The sequence below is a fragment of the Actinia tenebrosa genome, unplaced genomic scaffold (genome assembly GCF_029948245.1).
Source record: "Actinia tenebrosa isolate PJP-AT-01 unplaced genomic scaffold, QUT_ActTen_1.0 PGA_scaffold2__45_contigs__length_23673736, whole genome shotgun sequence".
In the NCBI taxonomy this organism is placed as follows: domain Eukaryota; kingdom Metazoa; phylum Cnidaria; class Anthozoa; order Actiniaria; family Actiniidae; genus Actinia; species Actinia tenebrosa.
The window spans coordinates 7857133-7880162 of NW_028292579.1; the positions used below are offsets into that span (position 1 = coordinate 7857133).

Below are 23030 nucleotides of genomic sequence, written 5' to 3' on the forward strand. Positions count from 1 at the left end.
CATCGAGAATTGATTTTCTTTTTCGACTTTGAAATGACTTCTCTAGCTACAACATCATGATCATGATCATTATTATTACTATTATTAACATTACTATCACCACGAAACTCTCTGGCCTGTTTAATATCTTGCGCGTGGCGAGAGATGCGATTTCATCTTATTCAGAGAAAGCTGCTCCTTATTAGTAATGATGCGCATAAGATACCGAAAAAGATAACATTCATTTATTTTTATATTCGTAGATCCCTACGTGTATCTTGGTGTTTTTAAGTCTTTTCTTCTGCTGTGCCACAGCCGCCATTTCAATAGAAGAGATACCAATTGTTGAAGAGTGCCCAGGTGAGGGGAAAACATGATTTCATTTTACAAATTGCCCTATTTCACTATGACGTTAACAGCTTGATAAGGGGGACAGGATGACAAAGAACAATAAGAATTTGAACTAATTTTACTGCGCAGCTGAATTGATAGCGCGGTGTTTATCCTACATAATTTGCATAATATGCATAATTTGTTGACGACTATTCATTACTTTTCTAAGTTTCTAAAAAATGGAATTCTCAATATCAAAGAAATTTTAAATTTGTGGCTTTTTTGAGTTGCCCTTTTCAGCCTTTTTCGTTAGAATAAGCCGTGCCCTGATATAATTCAGCCCAGGATACGGAGTGGTTTCACTCGGACACAAAAACACGGACCCTCCCCCTCTCCCTCTCCCTGTCCCCTCAACTGGTCCCTCCAACCTCCGTATTTACTGCGTTTAACTGTACTTCTTTTAACTCTAACTCTGTTTTTCCTGCTGATGTGAAGGTGATAATCACTGGCCCTTGACTCAGATCGAAAGTGGAAAACTGAAAGACAGAGCCTTTCTTAAAGATGGCGTAGTATCCGGTGCCGGCGTCAACGATGAACTTGGCGTCCTATCTCTAAATGGCAGTGGCCACGTGATATTTGATGGCTTTGGGGAAGACTGTCTTACTAAACCTGACCGATGCCCAAATGGATTCACTTTGTCATTCTGGTTCAAATATGGAGGTATAAATAAAAAATATAACTTTTTGTTTTGTCTTCAAAAGTTCATAAAATTGTCGTAAAATGTGGGAGGTAATTGAACCACTGTCCTTGGAAAAAACCTCTACTTGTAATCGTTTATCTTGTTTCAACAGGATATTGTTTTTGCAATGCAACTGTAGAGATTGTTGTCGCATTGCCTGCATTAGCTCACTATACTCATCCTCGTCATCATCACCTTCATCTTGAACGTTTTGGTATTGCTGGCCGAGCGCCACTGAAACATTGCGGACAGTATCCTTCCATCTCGTCAAATAGATGATAGCCAATTAAAATTGTTTTAAACATTTTATTTATTGTAATACGTATTTTTTCCCGTAGGATTGATTTCCAGTATTCTGGGTTTGAATGCTACATATCACGCAGCACTTGATTCGTGGCTTTTACCCCTTGTCCCAAAGAAATCAAGATGGCTTCCGTGTTACCGGGCATCCCAGGACGGCTGGACCGGAGCAATTTTTCATCAGAAGTGCGATGGCAAGAGTTCAACTCTAACTATCATCAAAGTTCAAGATTTCGTGTTTGGAGGATATTTGTCTGAAACTTGGGGACGTAAGTAGCTCTAAATACCATCGAATGTTATCGATACTTTTAGTTATGCAGGGCATGGTAACTCACAGATAAAACCCTGAAACAACGTCTGGGCTGATAAAAGTTAAGGCAAGGCTAACTCACACTTTAAACCTTGAAACAACTTCTGGGCTGATAAAAGCCAAGGCACATCTTTTATAACTTATATGATTAAGCCCTGAATAAACCTCATTGTTAATGAAAGTCTAGAATAATTTTCTAAAAAAAATTAAATACTAGAAACAACGTCTGGGCTGATAAAAGTTAGGCAAGGCTAACCCACACTTTGAACAATGAAACAACTTCTGGGCTGATAAAAGTCAAGGCACATTTATTATAACTTATATGATTGAGCCCTGCTGAAAAAACTTCTGTGTTAATGAAAGTCTAAAATAATGTTTTAAAAATAATGAAATAGATAGTCGAATAGTTGGACGTATCTCTCACTTTTGTTGATATATGTTGATTTTTTGTTTTCGTTTTTGATTTTGTAATGCAGTTTGTCGTAAACTACCTGTTGTGCGTTAGCTCTCTTGTATATACTTATTTCAATAAAGTTAGTCACCAAAAACCTAGAAAGCTGTGATCGCTAAGAATCATGGGAAATATTTCTTATTCAACAAGTAAAGCTTTTGACACAAGCTGCAGTAGTTGAGGATGCTCAGAGGAGGTGAACTTGTAACTGGTAGAAGATCTCAAGTCTATCAACAGTTATCAAGCGATTGAAACATGTCATCATACCCATAACCCTTGTCGGTCTCAGCTTTTCAGGTGACTAACTTTATTGAAATAAGTATATTAATTATTATTCGTAACCTTTGCAAATATGTCTCGTAAAGTTGATAAAAAATTAATAAATTACTAAGTAAATAAATAAATAAATAAATAAATAAATAAATAAATGAATAAATAAATAAATAAATAAATAAATAAATAAATAAATTTAAAAAGTCATAGATCGAATGGGAATTTAGTGAGTTTTCGGAGGCAGAAAAACCGGAGAACTCTGAGTAAAACCCTTTAATCAAGGGATGTAATGCCAAGTTCAGGGATTAGGCCCGAGACCCCAAAGGTGAAAGGAGAGTTCACTACCGCTACTTACAACACCCTTGATTTCCTATTTCATTTAGGCAAATGCTCTATTGATAACCGTTATCTTTTCTCTCGGTAGCTTCAAAGAATGGTTCTATTGTTGACTCAAAGGCTTTTCTCTTTAGCCTAAATAACCCTAGAGGGACGGCTCCACGAAAGCTGACCCTAATCCAAAGTATGTTTGGTATAGTTAACACAGCAGCAACTACCACACCTACCTCGTTGCCAACATTTGGAGATAGTGACTTGGTGTTAAAGGATAACGCCAACACCGTTGCCCAATCGTATTCGTCCCCGGGTCAGAATTATAAGCTGGAGTCGGGTTTAGCCTCCGTGTCGCAGGATTTATTCACAGACACTAAATATTTTATTGTCGATGAGATTGAAGTGTTCTACAACGAAGGTAACATTTGTGATTTAGTTATTTTTTGTGATTTTTAAGACTTGGCCAATAAATGTTACACAAACATCATAAGGAAAACAAAAGAAAACAATGGGTATAGTGTCTGCTTCTACGTATTATGACTTTTGATACTATTTTTTTATGGGCCAAGTAAAATCAATCTGAGTTGGAGCCAGCCCGTACCGCTCGGAACGAGTTACATGATTGGATTAAAAAACAATAGATTGGTCATCCAAACAATGGCACTAAACCTAACCTTTACAAAAGCGGTAATGTACTTAGGGAGCAATGAAAATCCAGCTTTCGAGCGGTACTGGATTACTCCTGACTTGTATGCCGGATGTGATGATAGGAGGGAGAGGAGGGGCGGGGTCATTAGCTTAGCTGGTCGCAAAGGATAATAAACCCTTTTAGCTTGGGATTAATGTTTTCCCATGTCAGGCAACGTTCATTCTCTTGAGAATAAGATTCTTTGTTTCAGTTGTATCCACAACCCGTTAAACAAAGATTAAATAGTACTTCAGGAAGTGACGCCATGGTATAAAATGGGCAAAACATTACGCCCAAGCTTAAAAAAGGTCTATTGCTAACGTAGCAAGTTGTTAAGTAGAAGCTTTAATTATTTGTTGCTTTTATTTCACCGGATCTCTCTTTTTTATTTGAAACCCAAGCATAGGCAAAAAGTCAGGGTATTTTCTTGTCCCGTTGATGGGAAGAAAAAACGGCTGCTTCTATTAACATGTATATAACAGCGTCTGCGTATGATGCATATTCTTTTGATTGCGTTCCAAGTAAATCGCTGGCTTAATTTTCCGCTTACATGAACCTGATACGCTAGCTTTTTTTGTTTGAATATTCCAGGTGATTTCGTTTGTATCCGCCCGAACGAATTTTCTAGACAACAGCTAAACAACAGCTTTTACTCGAAAATAAATAAAATACTTGTAAACTTTTGCTATGATAATATGCATTATGCGCGCCTAATTAAATTCACCTGGATTTTATACTCTAAGATCAATATTTCATGTTTAGAGCTAACTACAGATCAAGCTTACATCTTAACCACTGGGGCCGAAAATCCAGAGACAACTGGTTTTGCAATCTTCCATAATCAAACCTTGTCAAACGGTTCAGGTGACATGGTGGTCAAACTCAGTACTGAAGCAAAAACCTGGACACTGAAGGCAACAGACAAGTCAAAAGATTTTAGACCCATGACCGTCACGTGGCATCCTACGCAAGGCTTGAAGCTCTATGAAAATACACAACTCATGGCATCCGGATTGGTATGCAATAACATTAGATTTTAATGCAATATTCCCTTGTTTGCTGTCAAACATCAGTGCTTGCACGAAAGGTGCCATTTGTTTTTGACAAAACTAGGGCTTGGCAGAATGAATGAAAGTTTGAATAACATATAGTCAGTTATTTTTTAAATTTGCATTGCATATCTGCCGGGTGAAAAATTGTATCGTTTTCCTCACCAATTTGATAAACAAATTTTTCAAGTGTTATAGTTAGCAGGTCGCTCGCGCGTCATTCTCTTGAGTATGATTTCTCTTGAGCATCATTTCTGTGTTCGCTAATAAGGCTCGGGTTCTTACATTAGAGAGTTTAAGCATCTCGTTTACGGCAAACGTGAAACTTCAGTTGACAAGTATTTTTCAAAATTTAAATGAATGAAAAAGAATCGAAAAATTTCCAAGTGGTAAATATATAAAACAATATTTGTCTTTGCTGGTATTTTTTTTGAAAAAGGGAAAGTGAGATGCAGGGAAACGATGAATACGTGGTCATATATATATACCGTTTGTAGGGAAGAAAAGCCTCATTGACGTTTAATCTAAAAACTTTGACTTGGAGGTTCTTTTTTCGGTGATTTTAATCAAGACTTTTTGTTTTGTCGATCTAGTACAGTCGTATTACTGAAGTTTACTGAAGTTCCATGTAAATTTAGGTGGGGAAACAGACGTGTCGACTATCGACTGTATTTGTGTGTTATGAGTAAATTAATATTAATAAGTAAATTAATAGAATAAAATAAAATAAACGACCGTAGGAAGAAAAGAAAAACATAAATTTTATATACAAAATATATCTATAAATTGTTATGCTAATATCGTGATAAGATTATTCCTTTATTTACAAGGCTGTACCTTCAAGTAATACAAATAAGAAAACAAGCATACTACTTGGCCATTCAGAGTCTACTTCCAACCCTCACTCTGGTCAAAATATCCAGATTCGTGCATTAGCAATATGGCGGACTGTTATCACTGTAAAGGATATGAATACATACAATAACGTTGGTAATGTTTTTTTTTTTCTTGGCATATTTTTCTATTTGTAATCGAATGACTAATATCGATCTCACTAATTTCTTTGATTCATATATACACCGGCATTCACTCATTTATTCACCGGCATTCACCCATCTATGCTTCCTTCATTTTTCATTCATCCACCCACCTGTTATCCATCCATCCATCCATCCATCCATCCATCCATCCATCCATCCATCCATCCATCCATCCATCCATCCATCCATCCATCCATCCATCCATCCATCCATCCATCCATCCATCCATCCATCCATGCCTCTTTTAATACGTTATTCTATCCATCCATTTATCCGACCAACCCGTGCCACTCAACCTTCGAACTATCTATACATCTACTATCCATCCTCCATCTAATAACCATCCATCCACCCTTACATCTATCTATACATCTATCCACCCTTACATACCACTCCCCACTGCTATATTCAAAAAGCTCAAAAATTTGATTAGAAAGTTAGGAATACTATGATTTTTTTTATACATCTTTTAGCTTGTGCTCCATTGACTGACGATGCAAGCAATAGCTTTAGTTGGAATCGAACAGTTTCCGGAACACCAACACCACTGACAGGGCCAAATACCGTTATCAGTAAGTTCTACCTTCCGGTTGAATGCAAGTGGTATCTGATGGTTAGTAGTGGATGCCAGTGATATCTGAGGGGTGACAGAAGATGCCATTGGTATCTTAGGAATGGTAGAGAATGCTAGTGTTATCTGATGGGTGGGAGAGGATGCCAGTGGTAACTGAGAGGTAGTAGATGATGCCAGTGGTATGTTATGGGTGGTAAAAGATGCCAGTGATAACAGAGGGGTGGTAGAGGATGCCAGTGGTATCTGAAGGTTGTTAGAAAATGCCCGTGATATCTGAGAGGTGGTAGTGGATGCCAGTGATGATGGAGGAGTGGTAGCGGACGCCAGTGGTAACTGAGGGGGTGGTAGAGGATGCGAATGGTATCTAAGAGGTGGTAGAACATTTTAGTGGCATCTGAGGGTTGGTAGAGGATACCAGTGATTACGGAAGGGTGGCAGAGGATGCCAGTGATAACGAAGGGGTTGTAGAGGATGGTATCTGAGGGGTGCCAGAGAACATAGGGGGTATCTGAGGAGTGGTAGAGAATTTCAGTGGTGATTTTTGTTATTTTTCCAATATTTTTGTAGTTTCTCGTTATGCAGCGTTTATCAACTTTATTGATTCTTTTGTTTCTTTCAGGTCCCGCAAGATGGTTTTCAAGTGACAATTATATTAATATTGCATCTCAGTCATGCTTTGCAACGGTTAAATTAAACCTTCCAAGTCTAAACGTGTTTACCGCCTGTTGGTGGTTCCGCCATGACTCAGCTGTATCCAAGTATTTGTTTGCAATTCGAAGTTCCTCAGGAATTCAATTGGATGTTGGTGCTGCAGCTACAACCACGTAAGTGGCTTTAAACCTATTCAGTCAGTGAAATACTTGAATATGAGCTTCAGGTTTTCCTTGCCAAACTAGAAGCACATGTAACCTGCTTCAAATAAATAAAATAGCTACAATTTCCCTCGGGTCTTAGGTAGACCTAGGTAAGATAGACAAGTACATGACCATTATAATTTGAGTAATCTCAGTATCAGAGTTTTGTTATGAGGGAAAACTATTTTCTGTAACGGCCTTGCGTGACAGGCTTTACCAGAAATTGTACTCGCCTTATTTAGGGGCGGTACGAGTAGCCTATATTCATCCAATCACAGCGAGTAGTTATGGTAACGGTAGGATACGATACGGCTAAAGTACAACTACAAATTTACTCCCGCAATAGTTTGTTTTATTTTGCAGTAGTGTTGCACGAAAGTTGCTCGCTTTATTTGCCCGTATTGATAGAATATTAAGAAGCTAATAATAGGTTATTTTACCTTTACAGGTGGCAGCACTTCTGCCTAAAACACACCTTCGAACAAAAGACTGGTTGCCATAAACAACTTTACTTGAATGGTCGGTCCACGTCCGATAATTCTTACACATCATCATGTCAAAGTATGGCTGGTCCTCCCATTACAGTTCTTATAGGACTTTATACGACCAAGACGTTTGATGGACTTTTAAGTAATTTCAAGCTCTGGGATCGTCATCTTAGCGCGTCGGAAATCTCACTAGTATCAAATGGTTGCTCCATGATAGCTGGGAATCTCATTGTCTGGGAAGTCCTCCTCAGCAAGTTTGAACCTCCAGTATCGATGGCCCGAGATGGTCTATGCAAAAGAGGTAAGCCAAATATTGACCTAGCTACGACTAAGTATTCCGGAACCACAAAACTCTTTCACCCTTTTATTAGTCCATGGGCCAGGCCCCCAAAAATAAGGTCTTCGGTAACAGTCAGGGGGACAAATGCTATCATACATTTTTGGAAAGCTTGCACCCTCTACTTTATGGTTTTCAGTGATAGCAATGTCAGAAGAGTAGCTTTAGTGCTGAAATCACGTGATATTATGACGTCACTCAATTAAAATCGAAATTTAGATAATACTAATATTCCAGCTATTCAAGTTTATTATAAGGCCTGAAATGTATATGCAATCATTTCAAAATGATAGACAAGGTATTCAGTAAGCTCAACATGAGCTACTCTAGGGAGTTTTAGAATATCGTAGTTACCATGGCAACAAGTTATTTTGTGATTTATGTGCTTTAAAGGGAAAGAATAGTTGGAAAATATATTTGATACATTTATATTGTTCTTCGCGTAGCCTATTTTTCAATATCAAACGTCTGACTCTATACAAACTTACTGTTAATGGCCTCTTTAATTGTCTTCATCATCCTCTTCTTCTTCTGAACATTCATCATCTTCGAGATCTTCATCTTCTACACGATTGTCACAGTCACGTAGTTTGCACATATCAGTGCACTTCAGGCCATTTATAATGCACATACAGCTTGATGGTTTACATGAGCGTGAGCAAGAGCAGGAAAGGAATTCTAGGACAGCTGTGGGGGCTGGTTCACCGCTCATCCATTTGATTACAAACTTGTTGTCTTCGTGAATCCACCCGTGTCCAATAGGTGATGGAACGTTAGGGCAGCCTTGCAGACTTCTTCTCCAGATGGCTGCTTGGTAGTTTGCACGTTGTGTATGGAGTTTTAAGCAGTCAGCGCAGGGCGGTAGCTGTTGCGATTCTAGTTTCCCTTTCTTCACACAGAATAATCTATAACGAAGCTCATTTACTTCTTTGGTTCCAGGATTGGAGCTGTACATTCTGCATGTGAATTCTTGTATCTTTGAGAACACGTCGTCTGTGAAATCCCACTGCATTCCAATTTGGTGAAATAGGTCTTGGTACAATTTGTTTGTTTTCAGCATTTTGAATGCAGCTAGTTTTCCTTTTCCCGCAAAAGCACTGACACTGTCACAGCCTGTAAAGGCGTGAAAACCGAGAAGAGACGTACATACCTGCGATCCTAACATTCGAGCTACATTTGAAATGTCAATGTACATTGTTCGAATCTTCTTGCCACATTTCACGTACGATGAGCATGGAATATAACTACTGAAAGCCAAACAGAGAACAAATACGTCGGTATCTTCTGAACTAATCACAACTGCTTCGTAGCCTGCCGATGCTGCATTTGCTGCATGGAATAGAACTCTTGTGTCAGCCTCTTCATGATTTGATCGAAGGTCCTCCCATTCTGCTGAACCTGATGAAGTGATTTCATAACAGTGGTCTTCTGTTGTTACAAAGATAGTCTTTGATTGTTCAGCTAATCTTTCCTGATACTTCTCCTTTCTCCATTCTTCTGAAATAAACTTAATAAGTTGGGACTTGTTTTTGGAACTTGCTAGAAATTTGGACCACTGACGAATCTTATGATCTGATTTGATGTTTTTAAACTCGTGTCCACTTTCAGAACCCCTCTTTTCTCTTTCGGCATTTTTGATCGATTCATCCTTGTAAACATCGAAGACAACATCGATACGTTCGCTTTCGTTTCCTTCATTTAGGATCATAGACATGAGACTTTCAGCTACGTCACCAAATGTCTTCTGGTCAACTTTCATTTTCTGAACAAAAAACATCCCATCAATAATTCGTGCACTTGGCTGTGGAATGGTATTTGCCGCTGGTATGTTCTTCTTCAGGTCGTTTAACAGAGATGATTTATTTGTTTTCCTTAACGATCCATCAGCAGATGCCAGAGACCAAGGTAGGGGTCCAAGTGGGTGACAAAGGACATCACTTATATTCAGCTTTCTGTTCTCAGCAATGATCAGCATCTGTGCAAATAAAGCTCTATCTGCCTTTATTATAACTTCCTTGCTTGTTCCTCCTCCGACTTTCATCTTCTTGGACAGATTTCCAAATGTTTTCAGTTGGAGCTTGGTCATTTTATCATAGAAATTAGACTTTGGTGGATTAGACTCCAGTCGGTTTTCTCTAAATGACTTGTATGCTTCCTCACCAAGAGCTTTGGCTTGAATCAAATCTTTGGCAATTTCTGGAGTCGCAAGTTTACCGGTAGATAAACAAACAAGATCCTGTTGATTACTGTTAAAAGGATTTATCCAGCTTTCTTCTAGCAATAAGAGTAATGCATTTACATCTGCTTCATCTTTTGCCATCCTACTTGGTTGAAGATCAGTGTGTTTTCTGCTTGCTGTGTTCAGATGAAGCATATCCTTAAGCTGACGCATAAATATGCTTCGAAATTCTGCAACTAAGTAGTACTTTCTCACAGCACCAGGTTTCAAGCTGAATCCCTTGGTTCCTCCAGCAGTCTGTGTATCTTTATTAACGGTTTCTTCAACGGTTTGATCTACGGGTATTCTTCCAAATGGATTGTCGTCACCAATCTGTACAGAAAAGCCACCGGCTCTAAAGTACTCTATTACATCTGGGTGATCTTCTTCGAGGTGGGACATTTCTAGCAAGTAAGCAGATAAATATCTGGCGTAATTTATATTGTCATACGCAAAGCACCACGAAACCATTCCCCTGATAGAAGAGATATGAAGCTCCCAGTTACCCTCTCTTGATGCTCTTAAAAGTCCCAGAAGGATCTCCATAATGTCAATATATGACATCCAAAATTCAGAGAGCTGACCATTATGCTTTCGTAGAAAGTCTATATACATGTCATAGAGCTTAACGAATTCAGCAAAACTAGAACTTCCCATTTGTTTATTGAACTCTGCCTCACAAACATTGTCGTAAAGTGTCTCAAGTCCATTGAAGAAAGCATCAACTTTCCTATTTGATTCCTTGTGGTTTTCCTCGATCCATGACCGAAAGCCTTTCCATATCAACCTCATAAGTGCTTCGTACATTAGTTTGTGGAATCTAACTGCACGGTTGTATCTACGGCCATCCATGACTCCTGAGACAGAACCTTCTGCTATCACACCTGCCTCGATGCATAGATCTCTAAGCCCAGCATCTTGAAAGCGTTTGCCAATGATAGACAGTAAGGTGCAAGCTGTATGGAACACTCCAATCCTTAGTACGATATCTTTAAATCGTTGGTCATGTTTCCATTGAATTTCAGTTGCTTTTGCGTACAACGCTTGGTCAAACACAAGGACGATACTTTTCAACTTGAGCTGGTTCTTTATCTTCAAAGATTGTACTAGTACTTCATGGACCGTTGCCATGTCTGTAGCAGGTGAGTTGATAGTTGGTAAATATCCTATGTTGTCTTTTGTGACTTCTACTTTATTGCGGATGGAAATGTTAAAACCAGTCCAGCTACTTGCTCTCTGTCTTTCTCTTGCATGGAGTCGTACTAAAATCCAAATCAGATTCTTCTTTCTTGCATTTGCCATCAATTCTTCAGAAGTGACTTCAACATATTTCCTTGCTCGAGGGCCACAACGATCTCCGGCGTTATATGGAGGAATCTCAGCGCGCTGCAGAGGCTCAATGCTTCTTTTCTTTGTTCTTGCAATCTCAAATTCTGGCTGTGCAGGAAGATTTGGACCAAAACGTCTGGCCTGAACGACAATACCATTTACTCGATGAGAAGTTCCTCCTCCAGATAACGTTTCTTCCAATCGATCAATGTTGTCCCAGCCAAGTGTTGTCTCAATATACGGCTGTATATCTTCGGGCAGCGGAACGTCATTGTTGGGCGTTGATGCCATTTTTTTAAGACAAAGTGCTGTGTTTATTTCCTCGACTTGCGAGTAGGCAATACCATGTCCGCATCTGTTTAACATCTGTATGACCTCAACATTGTTAGTCAAAGATTTGACTGCATAAGGTAGCAATATCTGTTTAGGGGGTTTCTCTTTTCCACCGCTCACACCATAAATAAGATCTTGTCCATAAGAACTGATTAGGCGCTCCAGTCGTTGAGGGTATTCAGTTGGAATCTCAGTATTCCCAGTCAAAACAGTGTAAAGAAAAGTCTTGAGTTCTTCCGGTATGTTTACTGCATTCTGACAGAGTTCTGAAGGTTTTGGAGGCCACGACACATCTGTATTGTTATTTGACAAAATACCATTCCGAATATATAGACTAGCTTCCTGAATTTGTTTGATCTTTGATGGCATAGTTATATCTTCTTGTTGTTGCGCAAGTTTTGCCAGTTCCTTAGCCAATTCACGTTTTGAGAGACTTTCAGGAATAACAAACAGCTTATTGTTGTCAAGAAGGTCCTCAAACTGCAAAAGACTGCCAAACTCAAATTCCAATTTTCTGCGGACGTATTTCTTGGTTGACTCAGTAATTTCGGTAACGCCCATTGAGTTCATGTGGAAAATTAGTAAGTTTCTAAGGTCAACCAACTTTATTAATCTTGGATTCTCTAGTAAAGAACGTATGAATTCGAAAAGCTTTTCGTAAGCTTGAGTCTCAATGTCCTTATACCAATCATCAACATCAACAACTTCATCCCCGTCTTGAAATTCATTTGAATTGCTCACTTTAGCAGGGCGAGTATAATCTCGATAGCATGAACGGTGGTAACAAGCTTCGGCGGCTACTAGTTCACGGCTTACGATGGCAATTATCTTAGTGTCATCTTTAGCAATAGCAGTTGTTCTAATGGAGTCATCAGCACGCAAATCTCTACACTGAATCAAACGCTCTCGATTTCTTGAAGATTTTAAATATTTACTTTTCTTTTCACAAAAAATGCATATCTCCTCGTATGTCCTACTCGAGCTTGATGGTTGTCTATTAGTTGCGTATCTCTTTTGCTCAGGCTCTTGCACATCATCAGCATCTTCAGTTGATCGAGAAAGGTTTTCAAGATCTCTTTTCAGAGTAAAAATACTTCGGCATTTTCTATGATACATAACGTTTGCCGGTATTTCTCCTTCGTTAGTATCCCTAGCCACATCAAGAATTGCTTTGTGATTACGAATTTCTGCAGCCTTTAGCAATGTTTTCCAAGATCCGAGGTCTTTGGGGGAAGTTAAATTTTGACTATTATCATCAGTACAATGAATAATACACTTTTTAAGATCTGTTGTACAAGAAAGAAAATCAAAAATGCTTTTACGTCTCTTTAAGGTATGTAAGGACTATAAAATCGACAAGACAAAGCTTCAAATCTGTTGAAAAAATGCAAATTCCGATTTCTAACATTGTTAGAAATATCTGTATTATCAGTATCTTCATTTTCGTAGTCTTTAAAAGTGTTTAATTGAGCTGATTTTGCTGAAAATTCTACTCTACTTACCACACAAATAGTCCGCCATCTTGAAAATTACCCAAAATGCTTTGCGGATCAGCAAATATATTTTCTTCCTTTTTTAATCATTTTTATAAGTAATTTCAAAGTAAGCCAGCTTTTAAATGTAATAATATATAGTAGCTCTATTGTTTTAACATGTGATAAATAAATATCGAGCTTAAAATCATGCAAAGCTATTTTTATAAATTAATCTATCCCAGCCTCGTTTTCATGCTAAATCGATATTTTTCAATAATTTGATGTTACAAAAAATGCCACAAAGCTACTCTTTTAGGAATGCTATCATATAAATTTTGAAACAACTTTAGGTGACCTTTAACCTGGCATAACTCACAATTTGTCCCCCTTAGTGTTACCATGGTCGAGCCCTGGCCCATGGACTATATATATATATATTTAAATTGAAACGATACACTTTTACGCCAAAATCTCCCTTACCCAGACAAAGTTGTGACCTCCACACCCTGCAAGGCATCATTGGTTATGATAAGCGGGGTTTTTTGAGGCATTTTGCAAGATTTTGTCCAAGATTGCAGTCGTTGGCAACTAAAGTGTTGGAGGCAAATAGGCAGGGGGTCTTGGGATTCCAGTGATCTCTTTTTTCTTTTTCCTTTGAGTATACAATATAAGTGCATGGGGGAAGGAGGGACTAAACCCCTTCCCTCCCCCCCCCCCTCCTCCACTCCACATGAAAGTATCAACATGGTCTGAAAGTACACAACAAACAACGAAGCTAAAAAGGTCTATTATAACTAACTCTTACGTTGTCTTGGTCGCGTAATTTGTGAAATAAATTGATTACATGTTGTGTTTTTTTAAATAGAAATTTCGTACATCGAATCATCTTACCCGCAGAAAAAAGGCCAAAATGTTCGTTTACTCACGTCTGAGTACGTTCCCGTCACAATCAACTGTCTTTACTTTCAATATAATTTCTACGGTAAGGATATCGGGAGGCTCAATGTATACTTACTTAAAGGCAACAGCCACGAATCACTTGTATGGTCACTAGCTGGAGATCAGGGCACAAATGAGTGGAGATCGGTTTACATACCCTTGAATAATACAGAAAAAACAAAGGTAAATATGTTTCTTTAATATTATTCTTCAGTTTCGCATTCTCCCGTTTAAATTAGTAACAGGTCATTTGTATCTTAGCATTTTTACTAACATTTTACTAATGTGTTCCTTGATAGCAGACAAAAATTCACAAATATCAATAGTAAAGAAAAGTAAAATGGTTTTAAAATAGCATCAAACTGTGCACATGATGGTTACAAGGCTGTATAGGGGGGATTCCTTCTCTTAGTTCATTTTCTCTTGGTCAAACCAATTTGTTCTAACGGCTGGTCCTCAAGTGGTTAGCGTCAGTTCCTAAAACTGGTTCGGGCCACGTTGGTCCAGTTTTAAGAACTGACGCATACCATTTAAGACCGATCGGTTCGAAAGTGCCCTAAGACTCGTTTATTCAGCTGTAAATAATCATTACGTGGATCTAATGATAGTGAAATCTTTTCCCACAGGTCATTTTTGAGGGTATTGTCGGTGATGGCTACCTTGGGGATTTATCGATTGGTAATGTTGCCTTGACAACTACAGATTCTTGTGAAGGGGGGACAGGCAAAAACTACATCGCTGTAACAGGCAAGAAATTTTATAAAACAGTCCAGCCTTGAACCAATCTCCTTTCGGAGCACGCTCCGTTAGGCCTCAAACACTTATACGGTGCAAAATTGTGCGCAAACATTGTAGAGGTAGACGCGCGGTGGCTTTTGTTTTCGCGCTGCTGCTTTAATGCGTATTCAGGCTTGAGGTTAAACCAGATTAATGCGCATGCGAACAAATCGTACAAACTATTTACAAAACAGAGAAATTTGAAGACTGAAACCAGTTGCACCCGTTTTAATACTAGTAACCTAAGTGTATCGACAAGGATCTAACAAATAGATCAGGCTTAGCTATGTTCTTTTTTCTGATAAGACACGACTGGAGCTGTAGGACACGAAAAAAGTTATAGAAATCACGAGCCGTAGGCGAGTGATTTCTATAACTTTTTGAGTGTTCTACAGCTTCAGGAGTGTTTTATCAGAGGACAGAACATAGCTAAGCCTGATCTATTCGCTTTATATAATAGATTTTTTACGAGAAAAATAGCGTAAAATTACAAAATAAAAGGTTTGTTTACAAATAGAGCGCGCGTCTGTCGTCAAAATCACGTAAACAAATTTGATCTATATGATGATTGGCTAAAAACTCGACACATGGCTATCTGATTGGTCCAGTTTTGACAGGTAATGACAGCTCTATGCAGGCTAGCATACAAATGGTTTATCGCATTTGTTCAACAGGAAAGGAGAATGTGCTCGTAAATCTTAAAAAAAGTCAAAGAAAACAAGCATTTAGCTGCTAGGAAAAAAGAAAATTTAAGTACTGAAGTGTTTGAAAAACATTTTCAATGTTCAGTTCGTTAAATGAACATTTAACCTGTGCAAACACTCAAGAAAACCAGCCTATGAACACTTTGAATGTACAAGGAGTCGAGAGACTGAAAAATATCTTGATCTTCGATCGAAACTGGAAGAAAGCTAGCAGTGCAGTACTTGGAAAACTGTTTTTTAGTTGATCCTGAACTGTAAGTGAGAACTTTGTGCCACTTGTCGTAGTATTTTGTATTCATAGTTTCGGGCTATTGGAAAACAAATTTCGGTAAAAACTTTACCGTAACGGAAGCGTAAAATTGCCGATGCTCGTTTGTAAAGTAAGCTTGAGTTTCTTACCACAGATTTGTTCATTCTTATACTATGAAAAATGTTTAAAATCATTTTTTTGACTTCTCTAACACCATCAAGGGTCAAGCAAAAAGAATGTTCTAGTTTAGCGAAATAAGGTATTTGTAATAGTTGCAGCACAAGCGAAAGAAAGCTTTACTCGTCGAAATGTAGTACGAATCAAATGTGCTTCAAAACGACGTATTTTCCTTTTTTAGAGGAAAGACATATTTTTAATAAAAATAAATAAATAACTTAAATTTAAAATGTCAAAATGCTTTAAATTGAAAACCGAATTCCTGTGACGTCATTTCTATGTTTAATTTTGTATAGAAAACATGGTTTTGACGTCATATCTATGTTTCTATACTCTGATAAAACATAGCTCTTCAGCCAATCAGAGCGCGCGTTCGTGAAAATCTATTATATAAATTTAGTTTTACAGTTATGAAATGGTTGCTTTTTTAACGCATACCCAGCCAAAATCAAAAACATTGCAATTGTTTCTCACGGGACGGTAATTTGAACTGTCGTGATTATTATTGTACTCTGCCACTAAGTAAGAGAGTTCGTAGTTTTGATTGACGATTGTAAAAAGAAATGTTAACGGACATCTGAATCGACAGCTAAATCTCCGAGTGTATAGCATTTAATTTTCTATTTTTGTATTTGATGTATTAGGAATAAGATCCAACATTATCGGGCATCTCGGAGACTACATGCAAGCGCTTCAAACATGGCTGGCATCTGCTGGACTACCCAGCTCATGGAAAACTTGTTATAGATTGTCTCGTACAGGATGGATCACTTCGAACGTTCTTCACAAAAACTGCGCAAATCGAGGGCCCACTATAACTATTATTCGACACTCAGATAACGTCTTCGGTGGAGTGTTTGACCAATCTTGGTCGGGTAAGTTATCAATTTTCGAGTTTTAGTTTTTGACTGTTATAATATCTCAATAATAATCTTTGTGTCGTGATATATTTTTTAACCTCACCTATTTTATTTACACACGATATAATGATAGAAATACAACAAGAACGCGAGAAATATATTTACAAACGAAAAGTAAAAGAAAGACAAAGTATTATTAAACAATTTGGAATCTGTAGATGTGTAGGTGGCTAAAGTAGGTCTTTTCGCACAAAAATGATATTGCAGTTGCACTGAAAAGTGTTGTTGCACTAGCCAATGCTTTATGTTTTATCTCATGTCTGCATCACTGATTTTGGCTGTATTATTTGTAAATATTTTGACACTTCAGCAAGGCTAAACTTGTTGCCGTAATGACTGCAAGTACTGATTAGAACTCGATTCTGCCTTCTTTAATTCACCGTTAGTTTTTGCAAAATTTACAAAGCAAGAGAATATTGAGACTAACCAAACTCTGATTAAATAAATCTATTCAAGGAGTGCTAAAGATCTGTCTAACCAGCATTACCGTTATGCATATATGAATACATAATTAATTCACCAGGCTGAAGTTAGCAGCCTGTTCAGCAGCCAGTTCGAAAATCGTACCAACCCATTTTTTTGCAAAGTAAACAGCATCATCTATCTCCAGACATTGTAAAAGATATGATATAACCATTTTCTATGCAAAAATTAACTTTTAACAAGCATTTTATGATAGACTATTTTCAATACATTTTTTGTCTGTCTGTCACACGATTTGACTTATCATCTGCTTACAGCCGACCGAATCCAAAAGCCCGACACTTGACAATAGTCCAGCCCCTAAAAGTAATATATGCTAGTGTTATTCCGACAGCTTAACGGTCCGGTCACAATAGTTAATTATTAACTTATTGACCATGATATTGCAAAATAAATAAATAAAAGAAAGTCAGATCCAGGGTGAAAACACATTCAAAATATTAATTGATACAATAGAAAAGTTTAAAACAAATAATCCTACATGAAAGTGAACTTATTAAACCGAAGCGTTTCAAGGCCCAGGTTCCTCGACACATTACCATAAAATCAGTGTTTTCTTGTTTACTAAAAAAATATGCCCAACAGTTGTAAGCATGGCAATATATGCGTCAATAAAGTTCAGTTCAATATTATCTCGAAAATTTATGTTTTAAAAACTCATAACGTGTGTCACATGGCAACATACACAATATATCGATCACGAAAAATCAAAGGTATAATGGGCCGGCCATAAACAAAACATAATCTAAAAGCGGATGTTTCGAGTAAACTCTTTCATAGACATAGATATGGAGCCCAGACTGCCTTTTTAGCTCTAACAATGGAAAACGATAAAAAAAAGACTAAATGATAAAGTGAGGTCAATAACTTGAAATACTATGCTTCCAAGTAAACCACCGCAACCAGACTTTCTTTCGCACTCTCTGTCCTCACTCTATAGCTGACACGTGATATCAGGGAAAACCTTAGTCTTGATGTTCACTATCGAGCTTTGTAGATGGGAAAACCGTACTCTTTGTGTTCACTATCGAGCTTTGTAGATGGGAAAACCGTACTCTTTATGTTCACTATCGATCTTTGTAGATGGGAAAACCGTACTCTTTATGTTCACTATCGACCTTTGTAGATGGGAAAACCACACCCATTATGTTCCTTATCGAGCTTTTAAGATGTGAAAACCGTTGTCTTTATGTTTACTACCGAGCTTTGTAGATGTGAAAACCGTACTCTTTATGTTCACTATCGAGCTTTGTAGATGGGAAAACCGTACTCTTTGTGTTCACTATCGAGCTTTGTAGATGGGACAACCGTTGTCTTTATACTCACTATCGAGCTTTGTAGATGGGAAAACCGTACTCTTTATGTTCACTATCGAGCTTTGTAGATGGGAAAACCGTACTCTTTATGTTCACTATCGAGCTTTGTAGATGGGAAAACCGTTGTCTTTATGTTCACTATCGAGCTTTGTAGATGGGAAAACCGTACTCTTTATGTTCACTATCGAGCTTTGTAGATGGGAAAACCGTACTCTTTATTTTCACTATCGAGCTTTGTAGATGGGACAACCGTACTCTTTGTGTTCACTATCGAGCGTTGTAGATGGGACAACCGTACTCTTTGTGTTCACTATCGAGCTTTGTAGATGGGAAAACCGTACTCTTTGTGTTCACTATCGAGCGTTGTAGATGGGAAAACCGTACTCTTTATGTTCACTATCGATCTTTGTAGATGGGAAAACCGTACTCTTTGTGTTCACTATCGAGCGTTGTAGATGGGACAACCGTACTCTTTATGTTCACTATCGAGCTTTGTAGATGGGAAAACCGTACTCTTTATGTTCACTATCGAGCTTTGTAGATGGGACAACCGTACTCTTTGTGTTCACTATCGAGCTTTGTAGATGGGACAACCGTACTCTTTATGTTCACTATCGAGCTTTGTAGATGGGACAACCGTACTCTTTATGTTCACTATCGAGCTTTGTAGATGGGACAACCGTACTCTTTATGTTCACTATCGAGCTTTGTAGATGGGACAACCGTACTCTTTGTGTTCACTATCGAGCTTTGTAGATGGGAAAACCGTACTCTTTGTGTTCACTATCGAGCTTTGTAGATGGGACAACCGTACTCTTTGTGTTCACTATCGAGCGTTGTAGATGGGAAAACCGTACTCTTTGTGTTCACTATCGAGCGTTGTAGATGTGAAAACCGTACTCTTTGTGTTCACTATCGAGCTTTGTAGATGGGAGAACCGTACTCTTTGTGTTCACTATCGAGTTTTGTAGATGGGAAAACCGTACTCTTTATGTTCACTATCGAGCTTTGTAGATGGGAAAACCGTACTCTTTGTGTTCACTATCGAGCGTTGTAGATGGGAAAACCGTACTCTTTATGTTCGCTATCGATCTTTGTAGATGGGAAAACCGTACTCTTTGTGTTCACTATCGAGCTTTGTAGATGGGAAAACCGTTGTCTTTATACTCACTATCGAGCTTTGTAGATGGGAAAACCGTACTCTTTGTGTTCACTATCGAGCTTTGTAGATGGGAAAACCGTACTCTTTATGTTCACTATCGACCTTTGTAGATGTGAAAACCGTACTCTTTGTGTTCACTATCGATCTTTGTAGATGGGACAACCGTACTCTTTGTGTTCACTATCGAGCTTTGTAGATGGGAAAACCGTACTCTTTGTGTTCACTATCGAGCTTTGTAGATGGGAGAACAGCCACTTTAAATAAGAAGAACGTGTTGTGGAGATGGGAGAACAGCCACTTTAATTAAGAAGAACGTGTTTTGGAGATGGGAGAACAGCCACTTTAATTAAGAAGAACGTGTTTTGTAGATGGGAGAACAGCCACTTTAATTAAGAAGAACGTGTTTTGTAGATGGGAGAACAGCCACTTTAATTAAGAAGAACGTGTTTTGTAGATGGGAGAACAGGCACTTTAATTAAGAAGAACGTGCTTTGGAGATGGGAGAACAGCCACTTTAAATAAGAAGAACGTGCTTTGGAGATGGGAGAACAGCCACTTTAATTAAGAAGAACGTGTTTTGGAGATGGTGGAACAGGCACTTTAATTAAGAAGAACGTGTTTTGGAGATGGGAGAACAGCCATTTTAATTAAGAAGAACGTGTTTTGTAGATGGGAGAACAGGCACTTTAATTAAGAAGAACGTGTTTTGGAGATGGGAGAACAGCCACTTTAAATAAGAAGAACGTGTTTTGGAGATGGGAGAACAGCCACTTTAATTAAGAAGAACGTGTTTTGGAGATGGGAGAACAGCCACTTTAATTAAGAAGAACGTGTTTTGTAGATGGGAGAACAGCCACTTTAAATAAGAAGAACGTGTTGTGGAGATGGGAGAACAGCAACTTTAATTAGGAAAAACGTGCTTTGGAGATGGGAGAACAGCCACTTTAATTAAGAAGAACGTGCTTTGGAGATGGGAGAACAGCCAATTTAAATAAGAAGAACGTGTTTTGTAGATGGGAGAACAGCAACTTTAATTAAGAAGAACTTGTTTTGGAGATGGGAGAACAGCCACTTTAATTAAGAAGAACGTGTTTTGTAGATGGGAGAACAGGCACTTTAAATAAGAAGAACGTGTTTTGTAGATGGGAGAACGGCCACTTTAAATAAGAAGAACGTGTTTTGGAGATGGTGGAACAGCCACTTTAATTAAGAAGAACGTGTTTTGTAGATGGGAGAACAGGCACTTTAATTAAGAAGAACGTGCTTTGGAGATGGGAGAACAGCCACTTTAAATAAGAAGAACATGTTTTGGAGATGGGAGAACAGCCACTTTAATTAAGAAGAACGTGTTTAGGAGATGGGAGAACAGCCACTTTAATTAAGAAGAACGTGTTTTGTAGATGGGAGAACAGGCACTTTAATTAAGAAGAACGTGTTTTGTAGATGGGAGAACAGCCACTTTAATTAAGAAGAACGTGTTTTGGAGATGGGAGAACAGCAACTTTAATTAAGAAGAACGTGATTTGGAGATGGGAGAACAGCCACTTTAATTAAGAAGAACGTGCTTTGGAGATGGGAGAACAGCCACTTTAAATAAGAAGAACGTGTTTTGTAGATGGGAGAACCGCAACTTTAATTAAGAAGAACTTGCTTTTGAGATGGGAGAACAGCCACTTTAATTAAGAAGAACGTGTTTTGTAGATGGGAGAACAGCCACTTTAAATAAGAAGAACGTGTTTTGTAGATGGGAGAACAGCCACTTTAAATAAGAAGAACGTGTTTTGGAGATGGGAGAACAGCCACTTTAATTAAGAAGAACGTGATTTGTAGATGGGAGAACAGGCACTTTAATTAAGAAGAACGTGTTTTGGAGATGGGAGAACAGCCACTTTAAATAAGAAGAACGTGTTTTGGAGATGGGAGAACAGCCACTTTAATTAAGAAGAACGTGTTTTGGAGATGGGAGAACAGCCACTTTAATTAAGAAGAACGTGCTTTGTAGATGGGAGAACAGGCACTTTAATTAAGAAGAACGTGCTTTGGAGATGGGAGAACAGCCACTTTAAATAAGAAGAACGTGTTTTGGAGATGGGAGAACAGCCACTTTAATTAAGAAGAACGTGTTTTGTAGATGGGAGAACAGCCACTTTAATTAAGAAGAACGTGTTTTGTAGATGGGAGAACAGCCACTTTAAATAAGAAGAACGTGTTTTGTAGATGGGAGAACAGGCACTTTAATTAAGAAGAACGTGTTTTGTAGATGGGCGAACAGGAACTTTAAATAAGAAGAACGTGTTTTGTAGATGGGAGAACAGGCACTTTAATTAAGAAGAACGTGTTTTGTAGATGGGAGAACAGCCACTTTAAATAAGAAGAACGTGTTTTGTAGATGGGAGAACAGCAACTTTAATTAAGAAGAACTTGCTTTGGAGATGGGAGAACAGCCACTTTAATTAAAAAGAACTTGCTTTGGAGATGGGAGAACAGCCACTTTAAATAAGAAGAACGTGTTTTGTAGATGGGAGAACAGCAACTTTAATTAAGAAGAACTTGCTTTGGAGATGGGAGAACAGGCACTTTAATTAAGAAGAACGTGTTTTGTAGATGGGAGAACAGCCACTTTAAATAAGAAGAACGTGTTTTGGAGATAGGGGAACAGCCACTTTAAATAAGAAGAACGTGTTTTGGAGATAGGGGAACAGCAACTTTAAATAAGAAGAACGTGTTTTGTAGATGGGAGAACAGCCACTTTAAATAAGAAGAACGTGTTTTGTAGATGGGAGAACAGCAACTTTAAATAAGAAGAACGTGCTTTGGAGATGGGAGAACAGCCACTTTAAATAAGAAGAACGTGCTTTGGAGATGGGAGAACAGCCACTTTAATTAAGAAGAACATGTTTTGGAGATGGTGGAACAGGCACTTTAATTAAGAAGAACGTGTTTTGGAGATGGGAGAACAGCCATTTTAATTAAGAAGAACGTGTTTTGTAGATGGGAGAACAGGCACTTTAATTAAGAAGAACGTGCTTTGGAGATGGGAGAACAGCCACTTTAAATAAGAAGAACGTGTTTTGGAGATGGGAGAACAGCCACTTTAATTAAGAAGAACGTGTTTTGGAGATGGGAGAACAGGCACTTTAATTAAGAAGAACGTGTTTTGTAGATGGGAGAACAGCCACTTTAAATAAGAAGAACGTGTTGT

At 38.2% G+C, this 23030-nt stretch overlaps 2 protein-coding genes across 2 annotated transcripts; one reads left to right on the forward strand and one right to left on the reverse strand.

The window, feature by feature from the left end:
• Nucleotides 1-893: 893 nt before the first annotated feature.
• Nucleotides 894-19164, forward strand: LOC116299796 (uncharacterized; the record flags this gene model as incomplete). Its single annotated transcript, XM_089034028.1, has 12 exons — nt 894-1032; nt 1390-1620; nt 2810-3133; nt 4166-4419; nt 5283-5442; nt 5966-6064; nt 6686-6890; nt 7369-7709; nt 13966-14222; nt 14666-14786; nt 16592-16822; nt 19079-19164. Coding segments are annotated over 12 exons (2448 nt in total), but the record flags the coding sequence as incomplete, so codon positions are not given.
• On the reverse strand, nt 7977-13304 carry LOC148909144 (uncharacterized). Its single transcript, XM_089033578.1, has one exon. The coding sequence runs from the start codon at nt 12739-12741 to the stop codon at nt 8248-8250; it is 4494 nt and encodes a 1497-aa protein (XP_088889704.1). The 5' UTR covers nt 12742-13304; the 3' UTR covers nt 7977-8247.
• Nucleotides 19165-23030: the final 3866 nt, after the last annotated feature.